Below are 20,094 nucleotides of genomic sequence, written 5' to 3' on the forward strand. Positions count from 1 at the left end.
GTACGCAGTTCACCATGGCCGTCTTCATTCGTGTCTTCAAAAACAAATGGATCACTCCTCCGAAATCAGTCAGCGAGGACTACAGTGGAAGGACTATCATCATTACTGGTGCTACTTCTGGCATCGGCAAGGAGGCAGCATTCAAGTTCGCAGCAATGGGTGCACCCAAAGTTATTCTTACCGCACGAGATTTGAAGAAGGGCGAATCGACTAAAGCCGCGCTCGAAGCTCGACTCAATAGAAGGGATCAACTCGAGGTGTGGGAACTAGATATGATGTCCTATGATAGTGTGGTAGCCTTCGCAAAGCGGGCAAACGAGCTTGACCACCTCGACATCGTTGTACTGAACGCTGGGGCACGCCGAGTGCCATACATCCAATCGCAGTATGGCTGGGAGGAGGATTTGCAAATCAATACACTGTCGACAACGCTTCTTGCCATCTTGCTCTTACCGAAGTTGAAAGAGTCAAAGCAGCGTACTGGCAAGATACCCGTCCTCGAGTTTGTCAATTCTGGTCTTCATCAAAGCGCTGTTGTACCGCCCGAAGTACGACAAGAGTCGAATATCCTTCAACACTACAACAGACAGGAAAATTTCAAGGAAGGTAAACAGTACAAATTTAGCAAGGCCTTCCTCATGTATGCCACCAAGAAACTCGCAGACGAGATATCATCTAGAGACGTTATTATCACTAGCGTCTGTCCTGGCTGGGTGTACACAGATCTTGGCCGAGATCACTTCTTTCCAGGTGTCTACGTCGTGGCCTTCTTCTTCATCTTCTTGTTCATGAGAACACCGGCTCAAGGAGCGGACCTAATTTTAAGTGGGACCACACAAGGGGAGAGCGTGCATGGCAGATTTTGGCAACACGATCGGATTCAACCGGTTCCGCCAAGTCTTACAGGGACAGACATGAAAGAGCTGAGCCTCAGGATATGGGACGAGGTCATCGAAGTGCTGAAGAGAGACGTTCCAGGCGTCTCCAAAGCGCTCGCACTTGCTCTTCCGAGAGGATGAGCGCAAGAATGCGCCATAATTCCGCGAAACTGTACTGCAAGTGTTCGAAGGAAGCTTGCTCTACATAGCCAAATATTACAAGCATTTCGAAATGACATAGTAGTAGATGCGTGCCTGAGCCCCCGGCGTGGCTTGACCAAGCGCTAGCCCATGCGTGCCTCGTGCTCATCCACAGATGACGTCTGCGGGCTGAGTGCATGCAAGTTCTAGGCAGATCCAACATCAATTCCACATCTTCGTTCGTCCAAACACTGCACTACTCGCCACCAAAACCTGCGGTCATCCAGACTGCTGGATGCCGAAATCGCCCTTCCGCCGCAAGCCTTCCGCTCACGGTCCCTCGTCGCTGCTCCGCTTCCTCTTCCCCCAGACTCGAGCACGCGCCCGCATCCACCTCTTCAAGCTCCGTCACGAAACGCTCCCTTCTCTCAAACATCGCGCACAGTCTCGCATATACAAATACGTTGTATATCGCCAGGCCTTGAAGCTCAAGGGAAAGGCGAGCCTTCTTCAGCGACTGCGTGGCCGCACACGTCAACTTATAGGCACCAACTATCTTGAAAATGAAGCAAGGCTGCGACGGCAGCAGATAGCTAAGCATTCATCTAGAAGGGATACAGGCGAACGCGCAATGAGCTACCAAGAAAGTTACGCACCACGAGAGCAAGGGCAGCGGAGACGGAAGCTCGCAGGCTACCTGAAGGCAGCAAACGAGCTAAGACAAACATATACCCAGCAGTACGCGCCAAACTGGAGTAGCAAAGAGGCACAGTATGACTATGAGGATGACACCCCTGGTAGCTTTCCAGATGCAGCCGTGGTGCGGAGCGGGGACGAGGAGATGATCCTGTTTCCTAGTTATGCTCGAAAACACGTCAAGAGGAAGCCCGAAGCGGAGCCGGGCACTATACAGGAAGTCGAAGGCGAGGGGCGCGACGTGCGGGACTCGACTGGTGCCGGAGATGCAGAGTTCTGGAAGCAGCAGTGGAACAACTACGAAGACGATAATGCTCTCGTCGACGTCGACGTGCGCGGATGGATATACTCGCCTCACAAGGGCCAGATGTCGAGGAAGCAGCGTCTTTTTATCGGACTCGCTAGGCAGCTTGTAGGAGTACAAGCGCCGCCCACGCCCTCGACCTCCTCTGCTGGCAGCAGCCGGGACCCTAGCCCAGCACGTCATGGCTTCCGAGAACGAACGCACATGCGAAATGCACAATACGATGAGGACCTGGCCGCTAAGGAAGCAGAGCAGATCCTACGCAAAGGCGAGAAAGAAGCTGCGGCCGCCGCGAAGGGCGTTTACAGCGAGAAGCCTGCCCGAGACAATCAAGACGACATGCAATTATACCGAACAGAGAGCGGAAACAGCGTCCGGAATCCAGGACAGCTGAAAGCTCACCAGCTCACCCACAGTGCATCTAACAGCTCGCTGAGAAGCGAAGAGATTATCAAACCTGTGCAAAAGCGGGCCTCCTGGAATCAGCCATCCGATATGGGTCCAGCCGAGCTTGCTGAAGCGAATGCTCGTCTGATGGCAAGGCTACGACACTTTTTAGCGATTCCAATGGCCAACACTCCAATCAGCATCTTCTTCTATAACGATGACATATCAAAGCAAAGGACTGTATATACGGACGCATCGGGCCATTTTAGCATGAGTGCCGCATTAGATTTTGTACCTACCCATGTCCGCATCCTGGCATCAGACAAACTTTCGGCAACAGAACCAGTACTCATTACCGAGTCGCAAGGCATCAGCGTCATCAGTGATATCGATGATACGATAAAACACTCCGCCATTGGTAGCGGCGCCCGAGAGATATTTCGCAATGCTTTCATTCGTGATCTTGCTGATCTCACCATCGACGGAGTCAAGGAATGGTACAATAAGATGGCGGAAATGGGAGTCAAATTCCACTATGTTTCAAACTCACCGTGGCAATTGTACCCTGTCATCTCGACATATTTCTCGTTAGCTGGTTTACCGCCGGGTTCTTTCCATCTGAAACAATACAGCGGCATGCTTCAAGGGATCTTCGAACCCGTCGCGGAGAGAAAGAAGGTCACACTGGATAAAATTGCAAGAGATTTCCCCGAGCGAAACTTCATTTTGATCGGAGATAGTGGAGAGGCTGATCTGGAAGTTTACACTGACTTCGTCCTCGAAAATCCAGGACGTGTCGTGGCGGTATTCATCCGGGACGTAACCACATCTGAAGGTCCCGGTTTCTTTGATCCCTCGGTTGGATCCGCGCCAGGGGACCGGACCTCCACATCATCGTCATCCCAACGTGGTTCTAGTGGAAGTGCAAATGCGTCGAGTAGAGGCCAAACTTCGTCTGAACACGACGACCCAGAACTCAAGGCTGCTATAGCCGCGTCACTGCGGGACCTAGAAGAGGACAACATGAAGCGCTCGAAATCGATGTTTCCTCAAATCGATCGAGATCATCCAGATTTAAGGCCAAAGCTGCCAGATCGAAAGTCTTCCGGCCAAATCACACACCAGTCTAAGCAACAAGATGCTGTACCAAATTTGATAGATCTTTCTTCGGACGATGAACCGGGAAGCTCACCTGCTCTACGACGCGTAAACACAGATACGAAGGCCGAGAACGAAAGCCATCGCGCATCAGTGATATCGAATGCTAGTGTGAAGTCAGCGCCCCCGTTACCTAAGAAGCCTGTAGCCTTGAGGAGCACGTCGGGTGATTCAGGGTCGTCAGCGCCCTCATCTCCAATCACTTCAAAACCACCGCCACCCAAGCCGCAACGACCGTCTTCAACAGTCACTCAATCGAGTCCACTCGCACAGCAAAGCTTAACGACCAACTTAAGCCGTCAGAACTCGGACCTGTCTCAAAACGAGCAAACATACGCAGGTATGGCTCGTGATAAATTGTGGTCCGTTTACAACAACTTGCCTGCCTTGAGGTCTGAAGAGCAACCCACCAGCTCGCCGTCCTCGACCTTGGAACAGACGGGGAACGTCAAAAAAGCCCCTCCCCCTCCGCCCCCTCGGCGCGGAAACCGCGACACTGCTTCAAGTGCTGCATCTTATGTCGGTTCTAAAGCTACAGCAGCATGGCAACACGCGCCTTCAATACCCTACCATAGCCGGCCCCAGCTCGCCTCTGCGCAGACATCTCAGCCGTTCTCCACTGTAGCTCCGCGACAAGCATTGAATCGCACTAGTACGGGTTCCACTTTGGGTGGTGATGGGCAACCGTATGGGACCAAGAGGGAGCAACTATGGCGGCAGCGATGGGCAAGGGCGGAACAAGTACTAAGTGAGCGTGGAGTTTTGTTAAGGAGTTGGAGAGTTGGGACTGATGCCATGGGCGAGGCCGAACGGATCATCAAGGATGACGAGAGGAAGGGAAGGGACGGGAATAAGAACACGAATGGGAAAGGGAACGGGAACGGGGGCAACAGCAAATGAAGAAAGCATAGGTAGCGACACAGCCTTGCATATTAGCGAGCGTTGTTGGTATATATGTGAATCCATTTTTATCACACTTCAACTCTCGTCATATCGCAAGTTGATGTCCTCGGAAAGCCGCTTGTTCACATTTAGAAGTCCAGTATTCGTCCGCATCAATCTTACAACAACTAGATACTAAAAGACCATCCTCACGAGGTCAGCACGTCCAGTTTCGGCTCAACCAAGTTTTCATCATGACCAATGACGGATCATCTTTAAAATCATTCCTCTGGTAGACATAGCCTCCAAAAGTTGAGCGTCTGCGAACGGTTCTCAATCCTCGCCAACGTACCCCATACCGATCCTCCACCATTTCCAAACACCGAAGCCCTCCATTCTTGCACCGAAATCTTTTACACTCTCCACCTCTTCCAGTTTGCCATACGCAGCGTTCGCGTGTTCAACTTCAATATTCTCTTCCTGTTTCAGAGCAGGCTTCTTCACCAACTGAAAGTCCTTATACCGCAGTCTTTGAACGGTAGCAACCCAGTCTCTTACTCCATTCTCGGAGCCTTGACAATACATGATGCCTGGGCATCCGCCATAGCGGAGCAATGCGTAGATGTCGCAATTCGAGGCTGCAGCGCGAAGTTTGGCGACCTTCTTGCGGGAGGTGATGTGGTGGGTGCGAATTAGGGCGTTATAGAGGGGATATGGGGACATGCCATCTATTTCAAATCCTCAGGACGATATCAGGAAATTATCCAAAGTCTTTGGCAATCAGTCGATGATTGACGCTGGAATGTCGATACGCGCCAACACGTGACGTCACTAGCGCAGTTTGATTTTCCAAGATGGCGAGCTCCATGACGTGCAGACTGAAGTCCAAGCAACGATATCCAACAACGACCGTATGGATCGGCTTCGCATACGAATATCCGCGTCTGGAGAGTTATGAAGCCATATTCCCTCCCTAGGGTTACCCCGTCGCCTTTAGTCTTGAGCTTTCTGAGAGCTCAAGTGCGGAATGCGTTCGAATCGCCCGTCGCGCAATGCGTGCAGATAAAGGGGCAAGGATGTGGTTATAGAACGATTAGCCAAGTAAATTGGAGCCCGAAAACCACTGCAAGAGGAGGAAGTACAAATGCTTCATACACAAGCGGTGTCCTTAACGTTACGAGGTCTACGTCACGAAAATGCCTTGTCGAACAAAGAGTGCTGCGATTGGCGATTGATAGACCGGCTGCGTTGCGACATACTTCGCAAATCGAGCAATGTTCTTCGCGTCGAGCGTTCTCGACGACTCGTTCGAGCAACGTTTGGAACGTCTTCAGCTCCGAGAGAAAGCGACGACTCGCCCAGTTAAAACCACCTGGGCCACCAACAGAGGAAAATTCACAGGGTGCAACAGGATTTGGAAGTAGCTTGGGGCGTATTTCACGGCCAGCAAACGAGCTGAAGATGCGATGTACAGAGCTTGACGAACATGGCAATGTAACGCTTGTTAGTGGGGAGTTCAAGAAGAGCGAACTGATTGCGAAGGTATCCTCTGCAACCTCCTACACAGGACACCTTAGCACGCTGAACCAGGGCGCTGACAGAGTTACAGTATGGTCTCCTCCCTCGCGACCTCCGCAAAATCGACTCCTCCCTTCTTCCACACATCCTCGTCCGGCCCTCCGCTATCCTGATAAACCTCTTGAACCTTCGTGTTCTGCTGAAACACAATCGCGTCCTTGTTTTTGACGCTTACGGCACCACCGACTCTAAGTCACAGAGCGTATTCATGTACGATCTCGATCTCAAACTACGTCAAAAGGAATCACCCGCCAATGGTACCCTTGCATACGAATTCCGGGCTCTCGAAGCCGTGCTCATCAGCGTAACACTAAGCTTGGAAAAAGAATTCGAAGGAGTCAGTGAGCCCGTTGTGAGAGTGTTGCGGGAGCTGGAAGAGGATATCGATAGGGATAAGCTGCGATACCTGCTCATATACAGCAAGAAACTAGGTAGTTTTGAGCAAAAGGCGCGATTGGTGCGCAACGCGCTGGAAGAGTTACTTGAAGCCGACGACGATTTATCAGCTATGTATCTCACAGAGAAGGCGGAGGGCAAGACGCGCGAAGATGATGACCACACCGAGGTCGAGATGTTGCTCGAATCCTACCACAAAGTCGCCGATGAGATTGTACAAGCTGCCGAGAACTTGGTGAGCAGCATCAGGAACACGGAGGAAATGTACGTTCCCAGTCCTTCCCAATTACCTCATATCTACTCTCTCCCTAAAGGCCCTCCTGGGCGTTATACGTATTAACATCATTTTACAGCATCCGCGCCATTCTCGACGCAAACCGAAACTCCCTCATGCTTCTCGACCTCAAATTCTCGATATCCACCTTGTCTATTACAGCCGGTACCTTCGTCGCCGCGCTATACGGCATGAATCTCAAAAACTTCATCGAAGAGAGCGACTTTGGCTTCTACGGCATCAGCGGTTGGTGCACGCTCTTCGGCGTCATGGTCGCCTCCTACGGACTCCAGAAACTCCGCAGAGTTCAGCGGGTTAGCATGTATGGGCATGCGAGGGGCAGCGGATGGGGACTGGGAGCTTGGGGTGGGAGAAGCATTGGCCCGCCTGGAGGGGGGTTGGGCATCGCGAGGGCAGATTGTGCGCCCCGGGGAGCGCCAGATTTGAGTGGTGTTACTAAGAGGGAGACGCTGACGGATGTGATGCAAAGAGAGCGCGCTTTTTCGCGGAAGTTGGCCAAGGCGGAGACTAGAGCGGACGATGCCACCAAGGGCTGAATGTGTTGGGTTTGTTCTGTTTCATTCCTGTGTGCGTTTGGATGGGCTGTCATCTCTACTCCGATATACCCTACTCTTTGATTGTTTACGGTGCCTCGGTTTGTAGAATGGTTGGTGGTACGGTCTGCATAGCGATGGCGTTTGGGTGCAACATATAGGCCATGCTTCTAGAGTGGTGGAGCTAAGTCTTCACGTCGTTATATCATTGTAGAGTAATGTACATATGACTCAATCAAATTTCAAAACATGATCTCCGGCATGTACTCGCCGCATGTCCTCTCACGTCTGATATCATAACCCTTGAGTTCATGCTCCAATGTTCCTATCCATGTCCTTCCCTCCACCATAACCCTGCTCTCTCCTTTCTTTCGAGAAACTATCATTCTCTTCATTCAAAGCTTTAGTACCGCCGAATCCACCTGTACCTATCATCAGCACCAAGGCTAAGACAACCTAACACGCTCAAATCACTCAGTGTGCGTACCTTCCGCGTTCGCCTGCCCAGTAGAGCCTGGAGTCTTACCGCCCATACCGCCTTCCTGTATACTCTGTTCGGAGCGATTCTGCTCTGCCTTGGTAACCCCCTGCGTGTTCGATTCGTCGCTCGCGGTGTTCTTCTGCTTGGACGCGGCACCTTTAGATATATCTATAAGATAGTTGGCTTAGCAAGTTATTCTTGAGACTTGACTGGAAAGAAACACAACATGCAGAAGCATGTGCAAAGAAAGAGGGAGTGCGGACCGCCCAATTGACCGCCTTGCTTGCTAGGAGGCTCTACGAAGGTGTGGGAGCCCTCGTATTGTGTCTGTTCGCCACCGATCTCCGTGTCCATGAGGTTCTTTGACATTTTGAAAAGTGAAATTTATGGGTGAGAGTTTGAGGGGATTAGATCTATAAGAGACCGTGTTGATTGTGTGTAGTTGTTGAGCTTGGAGCTATGACCGACGCGTGAGGTAGGAAGGAAGCTTCATGTTTATGACGTAATGACCCGACGCCGAAATGCATGCACGCTCAACACCAAAACACCCTCCCGCTCGGAAATTGTGGGGACATATTACATCCGTGCCTCATTACGCTTTCAGGTCGGCTACTTCCGGGCTCTCATGCCGAGTCAAAATCAATCCCCATAGAGTAACTGCGCACGTTAGCATCGACTTTCCTTCTCATAATACACACGGATAAACATACCTCTCATATAGTCTCATGTACTTTGCAACAAACGCTTCAAGATGGAAGATCTGCTTGCTGCCCATCTTGCACCTATGCTCGTAGAAGGCCGCCCACTTGATCACCTCCGGCTTCAGTGCATCATCCGTCTTCGGTATGAGCTTCCATGTAAGCGTTTTGATGATGGTTGTCGAGTCGATGCAGTGCGATAGCAGATCATAGAGCGAGGCGCGGACCTGTAGGAGGCGCTGTGGACTCCGTTCTTCGACGATTTGGCGGGCGATCTGTTCGATGAGGGCTTCCCAGTCTGGGGGAGGTATATGTGTCTGATCTGAGATTTTTTCGCTATTGTTGCTCGTCAGCCAGTTATTGATCACAGGTAGAAGTGCTGTGGCCTACTTTTGTGCATGAACCGCCTCAAACATTAGTAATGCCTTCCTCAAATTCCTCCCACTATCCCTCGCAATCCTCTGATTGAGTGTCTCCACCTCCTTCCAGCCCTCTTTCTTTCCAACTTTTGATAAGACACTGCAGATTTCGAGTTCGGTGGGCGCTGCTACTCTGACAAGGAGCGTTCTACTCCTGATCGGCGCAATGATATTGCTCGTCGAATTTGCCAACAGTATCAGCCTCAAGTTAGGACTGTACTTCTCCATTGTCCGCCTCAGTGCCGCCTGGGCATCTCTCGTCAAGTGATCGGCCTCGTTGATGACGACGACTTTGAAACGTTGTTTTGCGCCGAGATCGACTTGTTGTGTTTGCGCAACTTCTTTGAGGAGATCCTGGACGACTACTCTGTCATAGTTTCCGACGTCGGATGGGGTGATTTCAAGGTGGTATACGGAGGCGACGATGTTGAATTCGAGTTTGCGGTTCGTGGTGGTTTGGAAGACGCGTGCGTCGATCTTGATCTTCTCGACACCGGGGCCATAGAGCTCTTTGAGCGTTGCGACGATGCGAGTCTTTTTGCCGGCGCCGGAGGGCCCGTAGACGAGGAGATGGGGGAAGTCGCCGCTTTGTGCCTGCGAGGAGCAAGCTATTAGACATGTTCAGAGGTGCGAAGATGATCCAGTGCACGTACAAGAGCTCGTAGGCGCTCGGAAAGCTCTGGATGGTAGCTGAGAGCATCTAGGTTGCGTGGTCTGTGTTTGTCTACTAAAAGAGCCATTGTGTTGATATTGGGGTGTGAAGTGGTGCAGTATTGGGAATATCCCGACGCTTAGAACGCGTCGACGCGTAAAGTGACCGATCGCCAAGCACCCACGTCGGCGGATGACCGTGCTCCTCCGCCTCTACAGAACACATGTTTGCATCTGACGGCCTGCCCTACATATTTTAAAGTTTATACAACGAGATAAGGTATTATAAATATATACAGGATACAAACTAGTAAGTCCCTTGATTATATATAGTACTAGTTTTAGTAGGAGCTTGGTAAAAAGGTACTACTCGCTTAGAGAGATAGAGCAATAGCTCAGGAGAATGCGCTTGACGATAAGATGCGAGTGTTGTCAGCAGAAGTTCTAAAGTTGTGCCGATGTTTAGCGTGACGGCTACGACGATGGTAGTAACGTCCTCTTCAAGCTGCAGGCACCGGACACCGACGACGAAAGGGCTGCCGGTGATGACTTTGCGTGATGTCGGTATGTGACAAGATCAAGTATCCTAGGTAGAATGTCTGCGGCGTCTCCTTCAAAAAACCAGTCGTCGTCATTTAGCTCATCCACTAGCCGGTCTGTTTTTTCCGTATTAATGATAGCCAATGACGCCCCCGACTCTCGCACTGCCTCAACCCATTCTGTAGCTGGATAGACTTCTAGGCTTGTACCCACAGCAATCACTAAGTCGACATCGTCCTGTGATATCCAGTCATCAATGGTATCTGGCGCACCAGCAGCGAGCATCTCACCAAACCAGACAACCCCTGGACGCAATAGCTTTGTGCATACAGGGCAACGGGGAAGGTCGGATAATGTTACCGAGCGTAATTGAGTTGACAACAACAGCAGAAATGGTACATCGCTCGGACTTTCAATTCTGGTGTTGTAGTTGCAAGAAGTACATCGAATAGTACGCAATGTGCCGTGAATACCCAGTAGCCTTGTCATAGGATGTTCGGTTTGCTCGAGAAGCCCTGACGCGAAATTAGCGTAGGCTCCACATGATTCCTTTCTACCACAAAGACGTACCATCGACATTCTGGTTGATAGTCAGCCATCCTTCATGCCCAGTGGCAAGAGCTGCTAATGCGTGATGCGCTAAATTTGGCTGCGCAGCTAATGTTTTAACTAAACGCTCGCCATAGAAGGTCCACACAGTGACTGGATCCTCGAAGAACTTATTGGGCGAGGCAAGGTCTCTCAGATTAATATCGTTCCACAACCCGTTCGACCCACGCCAAGTGTCCAAACCAGATGGTGCACTGAGCCCAGCTCCCACGAGGCACAGAACACGCTGAGAGGCTCTCAGTTTATCTGCAAAAGTCGACCAAGCTTCGCGAGTGTCCATGCTGAAGCCAAAAGAAGTTGGGGTGACTGGCAGATTGAACGAGCTATGGTGTCTCCCGGCACGGCGCTCGATATGGTCAAGATATGATAGTACAAATGGCCACGCCCGAAGTGACGTCCGTCCACGTGCTAGGTAGGATGATCAGTTTTGAGGTGGAGCGAGCCTGAACTGCTGAGTACGCAAGCTTGCGCATGAGGCGCTCTTATCTACGTCTGTCGCCGTAGAGTAGGCTGGCAGCTGTGAGGACTTACGATCCTAGTGCGATTTTAGTGAACATCTTACATTGCTTTGGCGGCAGGTATAGCTTACATTCGGCTTGTGATTGTGGGGGTGTGCTGTTCTGTCCGACTTTAGTGCGTTATCTTGGCATGGGCACCCGTGGACTTTCCGTCCTACTAGCGAACAAAAAAGGGAAATCCATCACGGTGGGGAGCAACCGTTCTCACCGTCCGCATTTGAATCACATGGTTTTTATAATCACGGTCTATCGAATAGCTTACAATTATGCAGCAACATATTGTCAAGATCCAACGCAAATGAATTCCTTGAGATCAGCTATCATGCCCAGGACGAACCTAGCCGCCTCCCTCGGATGTGGCCTATCCCTCAACACGGCCTCGCGTGTGCCATGGTGTAAATACTCTCTGCGGGATGATTGTATTACGATGTTATCATGCGTCTGGGCATGCAATCAAAGTTACGTGTGGCAAAATGCCAAGCAAGATAAGCCCCTAGGCAAGCATAAGATTCAAACAAGACGAGGGCGACCACTGAACCCTCACGACATTATGAGTGCTCTTACTGATGCTCAAATCAATTTGCTCTGTCATGATCCAGCGGCCATAATCCTCTCAGCACCGGAGTACTCGGACAAGGTGATTCGCATCACAAACGAGTTGGTCGTGAAGTTTGGACAACATGTTACCATCCAGGAATTCAGGAATCAACAGACTGCACAGCAGCGCTTAGATGCAGACGTCGATGGCTCCAGGGCCACTTGGAGGTGGACCAATATCTGGGAGGTGGCATTTTCCAAGACTGAAGACCTGCAACTCTGGCTTAATCGACGTTCACCCAACTCGGAGCACAAACCCAATCTCTGTTGCTATCCACTGGCCATGTGCCATCTGGATCTCAACCCAAGGAACCTTATGGTGGATGGTAGTCGTATCTATGTCCTCGATTGGTCTGCAGCTGGATATTTCCCTCGATTGCTCAAACATACATTGTACCAGTTTCTCCTACGAGATCTCAGTTTCTTCAACATCGTGGAGCCGTTCCTCATTCCATTGTCCAACGAAGAATCAGATGAAGCAAAAATTGTGACGGAGATATTACGATGCAGCCAAATTCATGTTTTGTGAGTTATAAGCTGAGTACGCATGAGGCGCCACTGATTAGAGCTTGGTAGTCGGGAAGCCAAAGTCTCCCGTAAAGCCCGCCTCGGAGCGTAAACCTGTCACCTCATAAGTAAGCAATCAACGAGGGCCTGAACCCACCCCAAAGCATCCACAGGCGTTTCCTTGGCCAATCAACGTACTGGTGCGATTTGTGCTGTGATCAACGTGCAAACACCTTAGCAATGAGCGTAGAGCGGCCCAGTCACCTGACTCATTGTCATATATCATGTAGCGACTAATCGCGAATGCCTGATAATGAACAAGCCTTCTTGCACCTCCTTCAGAAGTCTCTTAAGGCATTCGATACACGGTATGACCTTGAAACAAGCGTTGGAATATGGTTAACATTCGTTAGATGACGGACTTTGGCGACGACACTCGCATAGTCCACCTAATCCAAGCAGTCTGTCATCCGTTAAACGCCAGTTACAACCATTGGTCTCTCAACATCCAATACAAGAACACCTCGACGAGTGCGGTTGCAGGCTCCATCCGTTGCCACATGACTATCGATGCAGATAGAGGTGACACATTCTATGAAGTTATTGCCAACACCTATGCTATCACGAACAACAGTGTCCTTACTGTCGACTTTTCGCCGATTTCGCCCAATCTACCAGTCGGTTATGTTAGCAGGGTTATCCGTAATAAGAACCTCCACAACTTTGAGTATTCATCTGAGGGATCTGGATGCCGCCATTGGATGTAAGTTGTGTCACATCCTTGCGAACAACCGTGGCTGAGCACACAGTTTTCTGGTAATTCAGCAACTCGAGGTGGCGAACTACCTCGCTGTAGGAAGTGCTGGTCGGCTTTGGTCTTATTTACACAGCTTTTGGGATCTTGTTCAAGATGATACGGGCAATATGCAACCCCGTAGCCAGCCATCACAATTTGTTTACGGGATCGAGCAGTGAACGTCGTATACAATATGGCTCTTTCTGGGCCCAGATGAAGTTCATGATGTATGGCCAGCGACTGATTTCAACACAGTTTTTTGAAGGATTACCCTCTGTGCTCTGTTGGAGTATATTGAATGTGTTTAGTCGTATCACGTACTCATGTCAACCACTTCTTGGACCCACCCAAAGTGCGGCCTTCCCCGAACTCGATGGGCTCTGTACTGTATTTAGTTTTTAATAATGAAGACGTACGCAAGCATACCTCTTGCTTTATAGAGTTTTGAACTTGATGATTGAGCTTGGCGCAGGTCTTGAGCTCTCTCCACTCGCTTTTTGCAAGCGCACTCTCCGTCGCCCGGGCTTATTGATAGCCTTCATTTTCTTTGTTGGCACACACTTCCTCTTCTGAGAGGCCAGAGCCGCTGAACGAATGCCCAGTTGATTTGACTTGTAGGGAGAAGCGCTTGTTTCTGGAGGCAATAAGCAGTGACTCCAAACTAGGAACATGAGCGAAGCCAGATGAGTCAGCGAGAATGGCCGCTTCATTCTTTGCCCACGGCTAATCGACCAACATTTGTGCGGGTAAACTGAATCAAAGATGGTTGCCCTACTGTCCTCTTCGCCCTCAAAGCTAGCTTAGCTGTAGTGCTGTTAAGGCGAGATCTGCCATCCCCGCACTAAGGGTACTTTAGCGCCGACCGGTCTTAGTGTGTCCTGTGCCTGCCCCACCTTCTGATCACTACATCTCTACGTCACTGAATAGGCGTGCTTGCACTGCCTACTTAACACCATGGCCTCCGCCTCTGACCAGTCTCGCCTCGACAAGATCAACGCCTACTACCAGAACAGTCCAGACCTGACCGAATACATTGGCCACTCAGAAGACACTGCATCCACGACCCTCGAGGAAAACATCAAAGACCTACAAGTGACGGAGACCGATAAAGAAGAGGCTTGCCGAAGAGAGTTTCTGAACATCGGTGGACCAGAAGTGATACGCAACAGCAAGCAGCAGAAGAAAGAAAAGCCGAAAGTTAAACCAAATCAAAATGCCAGTCCATCCAGCTGAGGAGACTGCCACTGGTAGTATGTTGCCCCCCGCTTTACTCCTCTACGTCACGGAATGAAGCTAATGGCTCTCGTTCAGGCATCACCGACAAGGTAGCCAAGGAGTCCTCCGACTCGAACGCATCCTCGCACGAGCTCCACGATGACGGCAACCAAGCTACATCCGGTGGCAGCGTTGGCGCTGCGGCACACAAGGCCAACCCTGTAGGACTGCCTTTCGTTCATATGCTCCTGATGTGAACTGGCTAACGTATAGACAGGGACCGGTCAAGGCAGACAACCTTCCCACACCTGCGAGCAAGGATGAACTCAAGAAGAGGGCTGAGGAACTGAACAAATAGGGCATCTCAAGCTTGAGACTCGGCATTGGCTGGCGATGATTTTCTCGTAGGAGCCATAGTCACTTAAAGCGAGACGAACATGGATATATCAAGTTCCATGAATCAACAGGAAGAGCCTTCCACATTACTTCCCTCTTCGTGAATCGGAGTCCCTGCCGTAGAACTACTAAATACCTGATTTGACATGGTCAGTGTTGACATCTACGACCTAGGAAGCTAAGTTTCAGCGTGAGGTAGAATATATACGCATTTTACTTCGATTCGATAGCTACATAATGTACAAAAGGAAAGAAAAGGCAAAACGATTGGATACTGGGGTATCTTGCGCTGCGCGGTCAACAGAAAGTAAAAGTAAAAGTAAAGTAAAGGCCCATGTCTTCATCCCTCCCCGCCTCCAAGATTCACCAGCCGGCAATCTTCACATCTGCCGACTAAGCAACAACTCCACCGCGCGGTCAATTCGTATGCTATCGCCCAGATCCGTCATGCGAAGCGCCTCGCGAGCCTGGTCAGCCGTGAAGCCCATGGCAACAATACGGTAGATGGCCTTGTCAGCCGTGTTCTCGTAGCTCTCGCTATCAAAAATATCCCTCTGTTTCGCATGTTGCTGGAACGCGGCGGTCCTCGAGCTACTACTTGAACGCGAGCCTTGCGAGTCGCTGCTGTTCTTTCTTGCGTGCTGTTGCGATGCTAGTGGTGCGCATACCATGGCGTTGTTGCGGAATGCTGGATGGCTGGCTAGGGATGGGAACATGGGAATTCTATTATTTGTGTAGTAGACAGGAATTTTTTCTTCTGTTTGGTACACGGGGAACTTCTCATCGGTGTGGTAGGCGGGGTGTTCTTCGATTGGGGGCATGCTCATGGCTATGCTGTTTCGGTCCCGGTTGCTAGTCGCCACGGTGGAGGGCGGTGGTGTTGGGAGCAACGGCTGAGCAACAGTCCGTCTGGGCGGCGAAGAAGAGCGGGTGGAGGGCGGTGGAGGTGTCTTGGACGCGGGGAGTTCGGCAATAGTCGCACTCAGTTCTTGAGCCAGCGCAGAACGAAGGGTAGGAATGTACGAGACGATGTCGTTTCTCGGTGCCGGCGGAGGACGAGGCCTGGTCAGGTTTCCAATGACGGTATCCCACTCCGACATGGGACGCTCTTGAGACATGCGGATCATGGGCATGCGCTCGCGCTCACCGCTGTTCTTGCGGTGTCGAAGTTCGCTAATGTGCCTCTGGATACGTATCTTGGACTGCTGGCGTTGGACCTCGCGGGTTGAGGTCGCAGCGTAGGTTTGCGCAATCTTGTCTTCGTAGACGCGCGAAGCTGCTTCTTTGAGGAAACTTCGGCGGGTGCCACCGAAAACTGGGGGCTTCCAGTTGACCCAACCTTTTCGCTGAGCAAGCTGGAACGCAGAGCAGTCGGGTTGGCGGGACGGACCGGCAAGGTCAACGACGGTGGAGAGGCCGTATGTGAGAAGGCAATAGCACCATTCATCTAAACTCGTTAGCACGTACCTATATGGTAGATAGGATATCACATACCCAGCATCATCTCCTCTCCATCAATATCACCACCTCGGATATCAGTATTGTCATATACGCCGGCCTTGCGCGCTTGGGCAGTACGGCCCTCGAAGCCCTGCAGGAGCACGCCCAAGCAATTCCAGAGCTCCATTATGTCAAAGAGCTGTTCGGCAGTCAAGCCGTCCTCGTTACCTTTCGCGAAACATTCGGGCGCGCTAACAAGTGTGTCGCTCATGCACTCTGTGCTCACGATGCTGAAAGTGCAAGTCTTCTGGTGGACTAGAAGGCCACCCCTGAGCCAATCCATCTGAGCGACGATGTCTTCTTCTCGACCTTTTCCTGAACCGAAAATCTTGCAAAACGTCCAAATGCGCCAAAGTGCATCATCAACCCTGGCTGATTCGATGGGGTTCTCGCTGATCAGTGCGTGTGATATCTCAGGTCGCACGAAGGACTGGCACTTCTCCTTGATATATAACTTGATAGCCCGGATAGTATGTACATCTTGTTTCTGAAGCTGTAGGTAAGTCAATGGGGTATATTCCTCTTCAGGCCGCGTCATCTCAAGCTCCTCGGCGTGGAGCAAGTCGTGTCCAGGGAAGGCTATCTGCCTAAACTCCCACGCGGGTGGTGACATTTTGCGAAGGGTAGACTTGATCAGTTCAAGCTCGTGACGTTTGAATACGCGATAGAAGCCGCGATTCAAAACGGCTGTCGCAAATAGGTCTTCTAGATGATCCAAGCCGCGGAAGATGTTGAGGATTACCAACTCTGCGGATCTAGGTGTAATTATACGCTTCGCTACCATTGGCGAGAGTTCGATCGGGGAGAGTACAAAGTCCTCGGTCAGTCTCTTGTATTCCGGGATGGCGAGTTTCAGTCCTGTACTCCTCGTTCGAGACCGAACTTTGTTCATTTGTGATGCAATGTGAGTACGTGGAACCCGAGAAAGTCGAAAGCTGTCAGAATTCGTTGCGGTTTGTCTCTTGCTGGATTTTCTTGGGAGCGCTGGAGGCGGCGTGCAAGACGGTTCCATAGTGACCGAATCTTGTCGTGGTTGACTTATAAGATCATCCTCGTCGTCGATCGAGTCTTTGCGGACAACGACATCATCCCACTTGAATGGACTGTCCTCCGCAAGAGAAGGCAAAGTCTGCTCAGCCTCGCTAGGAGAAGCGCCCACAGTCTTATCCTCGGTATAAGAAGTAAGCTGTTCATGCAAATCATTCTCTGCCTCGCTCAGGGTTGGACTCGGGCCTCTGAGGGGGTTCGATAGTTGTCTTGACGTAGAGGGGATTATTGCTTCGTCAATGACACCCATGCTCGAGTTTGACCCAGGATCTCGTCTTCGGCTGTTACGCTTGGAAGATCTTCGAGTCACACTTGGTTTTCTAGTTAAACTGTTCGAAGTCCATCGTGCAAACTCTAACTCGCAGGTAGGTTGAAATTTGGAGCTCTGGTCAATGGCTGGATGCTGCCCATATCGGCGCGGTGGAACAAAGGAGGGGGGTATTCGGTGCCGAACGTCATCATCTTCGTCGTTGAAAACTCCAGCAGTGATCGGACTCTGGATGTTGAATTGATTTAGTAGGAGCTTTGTGACTCCCCTTGGTACTGCCACGGGCTCTGTTTCAACACTTGTTTCCGACGAATGATTACTATACGTCGAAGATGCATCACTCTCTGGCAAGTTACTCGAGGTCTTGCTCGACTGCGAATTGGTCTTTTTGTGATTTGCAACCTGAAATCTTGAGTCCGGCACCCTGTGACTAACGGAGCGCTGGAACTGGCCAAATGGCATCGGCTGTGACTGCAACTGGCTAAGTGGCGACACGATCGAATCACGCATGATGATCTTGTTGCTAGCTGAGGGAGGTGACACGTCGTGGACATTCTCGATTGCAGTGGACGTCGACCGAAGATGGGCTTTGCTGGGATTTCCAAAGAACGGAGTAGCGGGAAGCGGTCGATCTCGCGTTTGACTAGGGATTACCACTTGTATCTTTGGCCTCGAACTCCTGTCTGTGCGAAGGCCATGCTTGATGTCACTTTCAGAAGGGTCGTGGTCCTTGTGGCGCCAGTATATTCTGCCGTTCTTGTACGTGCCAACTGCGCCTTTGAGCGAAGCGTTGCTCAGGACCGCCCTCAACTCTGAGACGGGACAATACTGAGTAGAGGTGGTGTTGTTGTGTGTCCTGCTCCTAGACTCTTCGGTCTTTGGCAGTGATGGTGAGGAACGGCTGACTCGTCGTAGTGGTGAACTGTCATTGGTGCCCATGTAAGCCTGCGTTGTCGTGTCTCGCTGATCGGGGTGGAGAGCCGTATCGCATGGTGCAGCTTCTGGAACTGCACGCAAGATGGTAGCCGACCTTCTCGAATGCTTATTCCTTAGTAACGACATCCTCCTCTTAGGTGGCTCCGTTGATACGGTACGATCACGACTTTGCATGTCAGCTCGCGTTTTGGCCGCGTCCGTCTCTTGCTATGGGAAAAGGGCCAAACTCAACAATAGTCGACCGACTACGGTTGTATAAAGTGACTGAAAGAAGGTACTTCTGTGATGAGTGGTGGCATCGGAGCCGGGAGAATAGACAGGCAGAGTAGCGTTATGGCAGGTCAGTGCCATGTATACAGTCCGGATCCAAAATAGCAAGTCTAGATAGTCGGGTTTGCCTGCAGCTGACGGGGCGTGCGACTGATAGGATGGTGGGTCCTGGCTCTCGGCTGAGAAGAGGTTTGGACAAAGTCCGCAAGTGTGGTACAACTGGAGAGCATGGGTGAGCGATGGAATTAGCCAACGATCCTGGATAGCACAAAGACCAACACTCGAATAGCGTCATTTTGCTTGAGAAAGAGGCCTACGCTGCATCTGCGTACTAGACTACTCTCCACCGTGAAGGCGCAGTTGAGTTGGAGAGTAGTTTGCGTGGGGCGAAGGTAGCTTGTCGGCCCCCGGACGGGAAGGCGCGATCGGCGCTGGGCGCAGGTGGTTATTTTCGGATGCATGCTAAATCGAGGTCGCTAGCGTCGCCCCATCACCGAAGTGCGCCTTGCGTTTTCCCATGTTGCTTGTATGCCCTTAGGCATTCCTCATCTTGTTTCAGGATGCAACTTGCATCCCTGCGTCATTCGAGCATTTCTCTCCAGTCTTGTCATCCTTTCCTCTATGAATGACCGATGACATGCGCCGGGAAGTACCACCACCGAGACAACCGCCTGCTCGCATCCGCCCCGGAGCAAACTAAACTGTATCCGCACTGAATGATGCCTACGATACCGTTGGCTATTCATTGGCTTGTTAGGACGCCTTTCTTTCGCTCGGCTATCTCCCGCAGCCTACATACACGTGGACTCCGGGCACAACCCTTGTTCTTTCGAGAGATTGCCAAGTGTGCTATTCAGCACTGTCCCCAGTTCTCAAAGAAAGACGAGTTCCATTGTGTATCAAAGACTGACAACCAAGGACTTAGAGTCGTTCATTACAAAGAGCAACAACGACGCCCCCAACTAGACGACCCGCTAGGATGAGGCTGAGGCCCAACTCTAGCTTATTTCTGGGGTGTATATACCGCCCCAAGCGCGGGATACATTACCGTACCCGGACGTGATTAATCAATTGGAGACGCATAGTCGCCGTGTCTTTCATACCATGAACAAAGCTATCTGTGGACAGACGTCCATGGGTTTTCTTTGATTATAGCAAGCTAAGATTGATGCAGGTACCCCCACCCGCTTAAACTACCTACATGTCATCCGACTTTCACAATGAGACAAAAGGCACAGTTCAACCACATTGACATTATCCGTGCCTCGACTTGACCTCGGAATCGGCCTTGCTATCTATTTCGTTTTGTCCTTTCATCCGAACGTTGCTGCCTGTCTCACACTAAGATAGCAAAGATGCCGGATCCGAGACCGTGCGCAAATCTACGACACAGTTATG

The 20,094-nt window shown here is 51.0% G+C and overlaps 11 protein-coding genes across 11 annotated transcripts; 5 read left to right on the forward strand and 6 right to left on the reverse strand.

Annotated features, from left to right (window-relative positions):
* Positions 1-14: 14 nt before the first annotated feature.
* K460DRAFT_373970 (uncharacterized protein) lies at positions 15-4,464 on the forward strand (the record flags this gene model as incomplete). The annotated part of the gene is made up of 3 exons (XM_040934631.1): positions 15-980; positions 1,342-3,612; positions 3,790-4,464. The coding sequence occupies 3 exons, from the start codon at positions 15-17 to the stop codon at positions 4,462-4,464; spliced, it is 3,912 nt and encodes a 1,303-aa protein (XP_040794679.1).
* A 315-nt stretch (positions 4,465-4,779) lies between these two features.
* On the reverse strand, positions 4,780-5,169 carry K460DRAFT_270379 (uncharacterized protein; the record flags this gene model as incomplete). Its single annotated transcript, XM_040927646.1, has 1 exon — positions 4,780-5,169. One exon carries the CDS (start codon positions 5,167-5,169, stop codon positions 4,780-4,782), a length of 390 nt encoding a protein of 129 aa, XP_040794680.1.
* A 738-nt stretch (positions 5,170-5,907) lies between these two features.
* On the forward strand, positions 5,908-7,251 carry K460DRAFT_351956 (cora-domain-containing protein; the record flags this gene model as incomplete). Its single annotated transcript, XM_040931603.1, has 3 exons — positions 5,908-5,988; positions 6,056-6,684; positions 6,774-7,251. 3 exons carry the CDS (start codon positions 5,908-5,910, stop codon positions 7,249-7,251), a joined length of 1,188 nt encoding a protein of 395 aa, XP_040794681.1.
* Positions 7,252-7,557: 306 nt separating this feature from the next.
* Positions 7,558-8,098, reverse strand: K460DRAFT_273442 (uncharacterized protein; the record flags this gene model as incomplete). Its single annotated transcript, XM_040927878.1, has 3 exons — positions 7,558-7,670; positions 7,736-7,897; positions 7,993-8,098. The coding sequence occupies 3 exons, from the start codon at positions 8,096-8,098 to the stop codon at positions 7,558-7,560; spliced, it is 381 nt and encodes a 126-aa protein (XP_040794682.1).
* A 254-nt stretch (positions 8,099-8,352) lies between these two features.
* Positions 8,353-9,586, reverse strand: K460DRAFT_270924 (P-loop containing nucleoside triphosphate hydrolase protein; the record flags this gene model as incomplete). The annotated part of the gene is made up of 4 exons (XM_040927687.1): positions 8,353-8,386; positions 8,440-8,763; positions 8,818-9,440; positions 9,500-9,586. 4 exons carry the CDS (start codon positions 9,584-9,586, stop codon positions 8,353-8,355), a joined length of 1,068 nt encoding a protein of 355 aa, XP_040794683.1.
* A 385-nt stretch (positions 9,587-9,971) lies between these two features.
* Positions 9,972-10,926, reverse strand: K460DRAFT_270051 (DHS-like NAD/FAD-binding domain-containing protein; the record flags this gene model as incomplete). The annotated part of the gene is made up of 2 exons (XM_040927621.1): positions 9,972-10,552; positions 10,608-10,926. The coding sequence occupies 2 exons, from the start codon at positions 10,924-10,926 to the stop codon at positions 9,972-9,974; spliced, it is 900 nt and encodes a 299-aa protein (XP_040794684.1).
* Positions 10,927-11,310: 384 nt separating this feature from the next.
* K460DRAFT_47297 (uncharacterized protein) lies at positions 11,311-12,531 on the forward strand. The gene is made up of 2 exons (XM_040938443.1): positions 11,311-12,286; positions 12,338-12,531. Exons 1-2 carry the CDS (start codon positions 11,391-11,393, stop codon positions 12,378-12,380), a joined length of 939 nt encoding a protein of 312 aa, XP_040794685.1. The 5' UTR covers positions 11,311-11,390; the 3' UTR covers positions 12,381-12,531.
* A 287-nt stretch (positions 12,532-12,818) lies between these two features.
* K460DRAFT_362889 (uncharacterized protein) lies at positions 12,819-13,485 on the forward strand. Its single transcript, XM_040932719.1, has 2 exons — positions 12,819-13,031; positions 13,078-13,485. The coding sequence occupies exons 1-2, from the start codon at positions 12,829-12,831 to the stop codon at positions 13,241-13,243; spliced, it is 369 nt and encodes a 122-aa protein (XP_040794686.1). The 5' UTR covers positions 12,819-12,828; the 3' UTR covers positions 13,244-13,485.
* A 7-nt stretch (positions 13,486-13,492) lies between these two features.
* K460DRAFT_362890 (uncharacterized protein) lies at positions 13,493-13,837 on the reverse strand. The gene has a single exon (XM_040932720.1). The coding sequence runs from the start codon at positions 13,772-13,774 to the stop codon at positions 13,499-13,501; it is 276 nt and encodes a 91-aa protein (XP_040794687.1). The 5' UTR covers positions 13,775-13,837; the 3' UTR covers positions 13,493-13,498.
* A 181-nt stretch (positions 13,838-14,018) lies between these two features.
* K460DRAFT_402115 (uncharacterized protein) lies at positions 14,019-14,637 on the forward strand (the record flags this gene model as incomplete). Its single annotated transcript, XM_040936494.1, has 3 exons — positions 14,019-14,283; positions 14,376-14,500; positions 14,557-14,637. 3 exons carry the CDS (start codon positions 14,019-14,021, stop codon positions 14,635-14,637), a joined length of 471 nt encoding a protein of 156 aa, XP_040794688.1.
* A 418-nt stretch (positions 14,638-15,055) lies between these two features.
* K460DRAFT_402116 (uncharacterized protein) lies at positions 15,056-18,552 on the reverse strand (the record flags this gene model as incomplete). The annotated part of the gene is made up of 2 exons (XM_040936495.1): positions 15,056-16,122; positions 16,170-18,552. The coding sequence occupies 2 exons, from the start codon at positions 18,550-18,552 to the stop codon at positions 15,056-15,058; spliced, it is 3,450 nt and encodes a 1,149-aa protein (XP_040794689.1).
* Between the last annotated feature and the right edge of the window lie 1,542 nt (positions 18,553-20,094).

This window comes from Cucurbitaria berberidis, assembly GCF_010015615.1.
Source record: "Cucurbitaria berberidis CBS 394.84 unplaced genomic scaffold K460scaffold_1, whole genome shotgun sequence".
In the NCBI taxonomy this organism is placed as follows: Eukaryota; Fungi; Ascomycota; class Dothideomycetes; order Pleosporales; family Cucurbitariaceae; genus Cucurbitaria; species Cucurbitaria berberidis.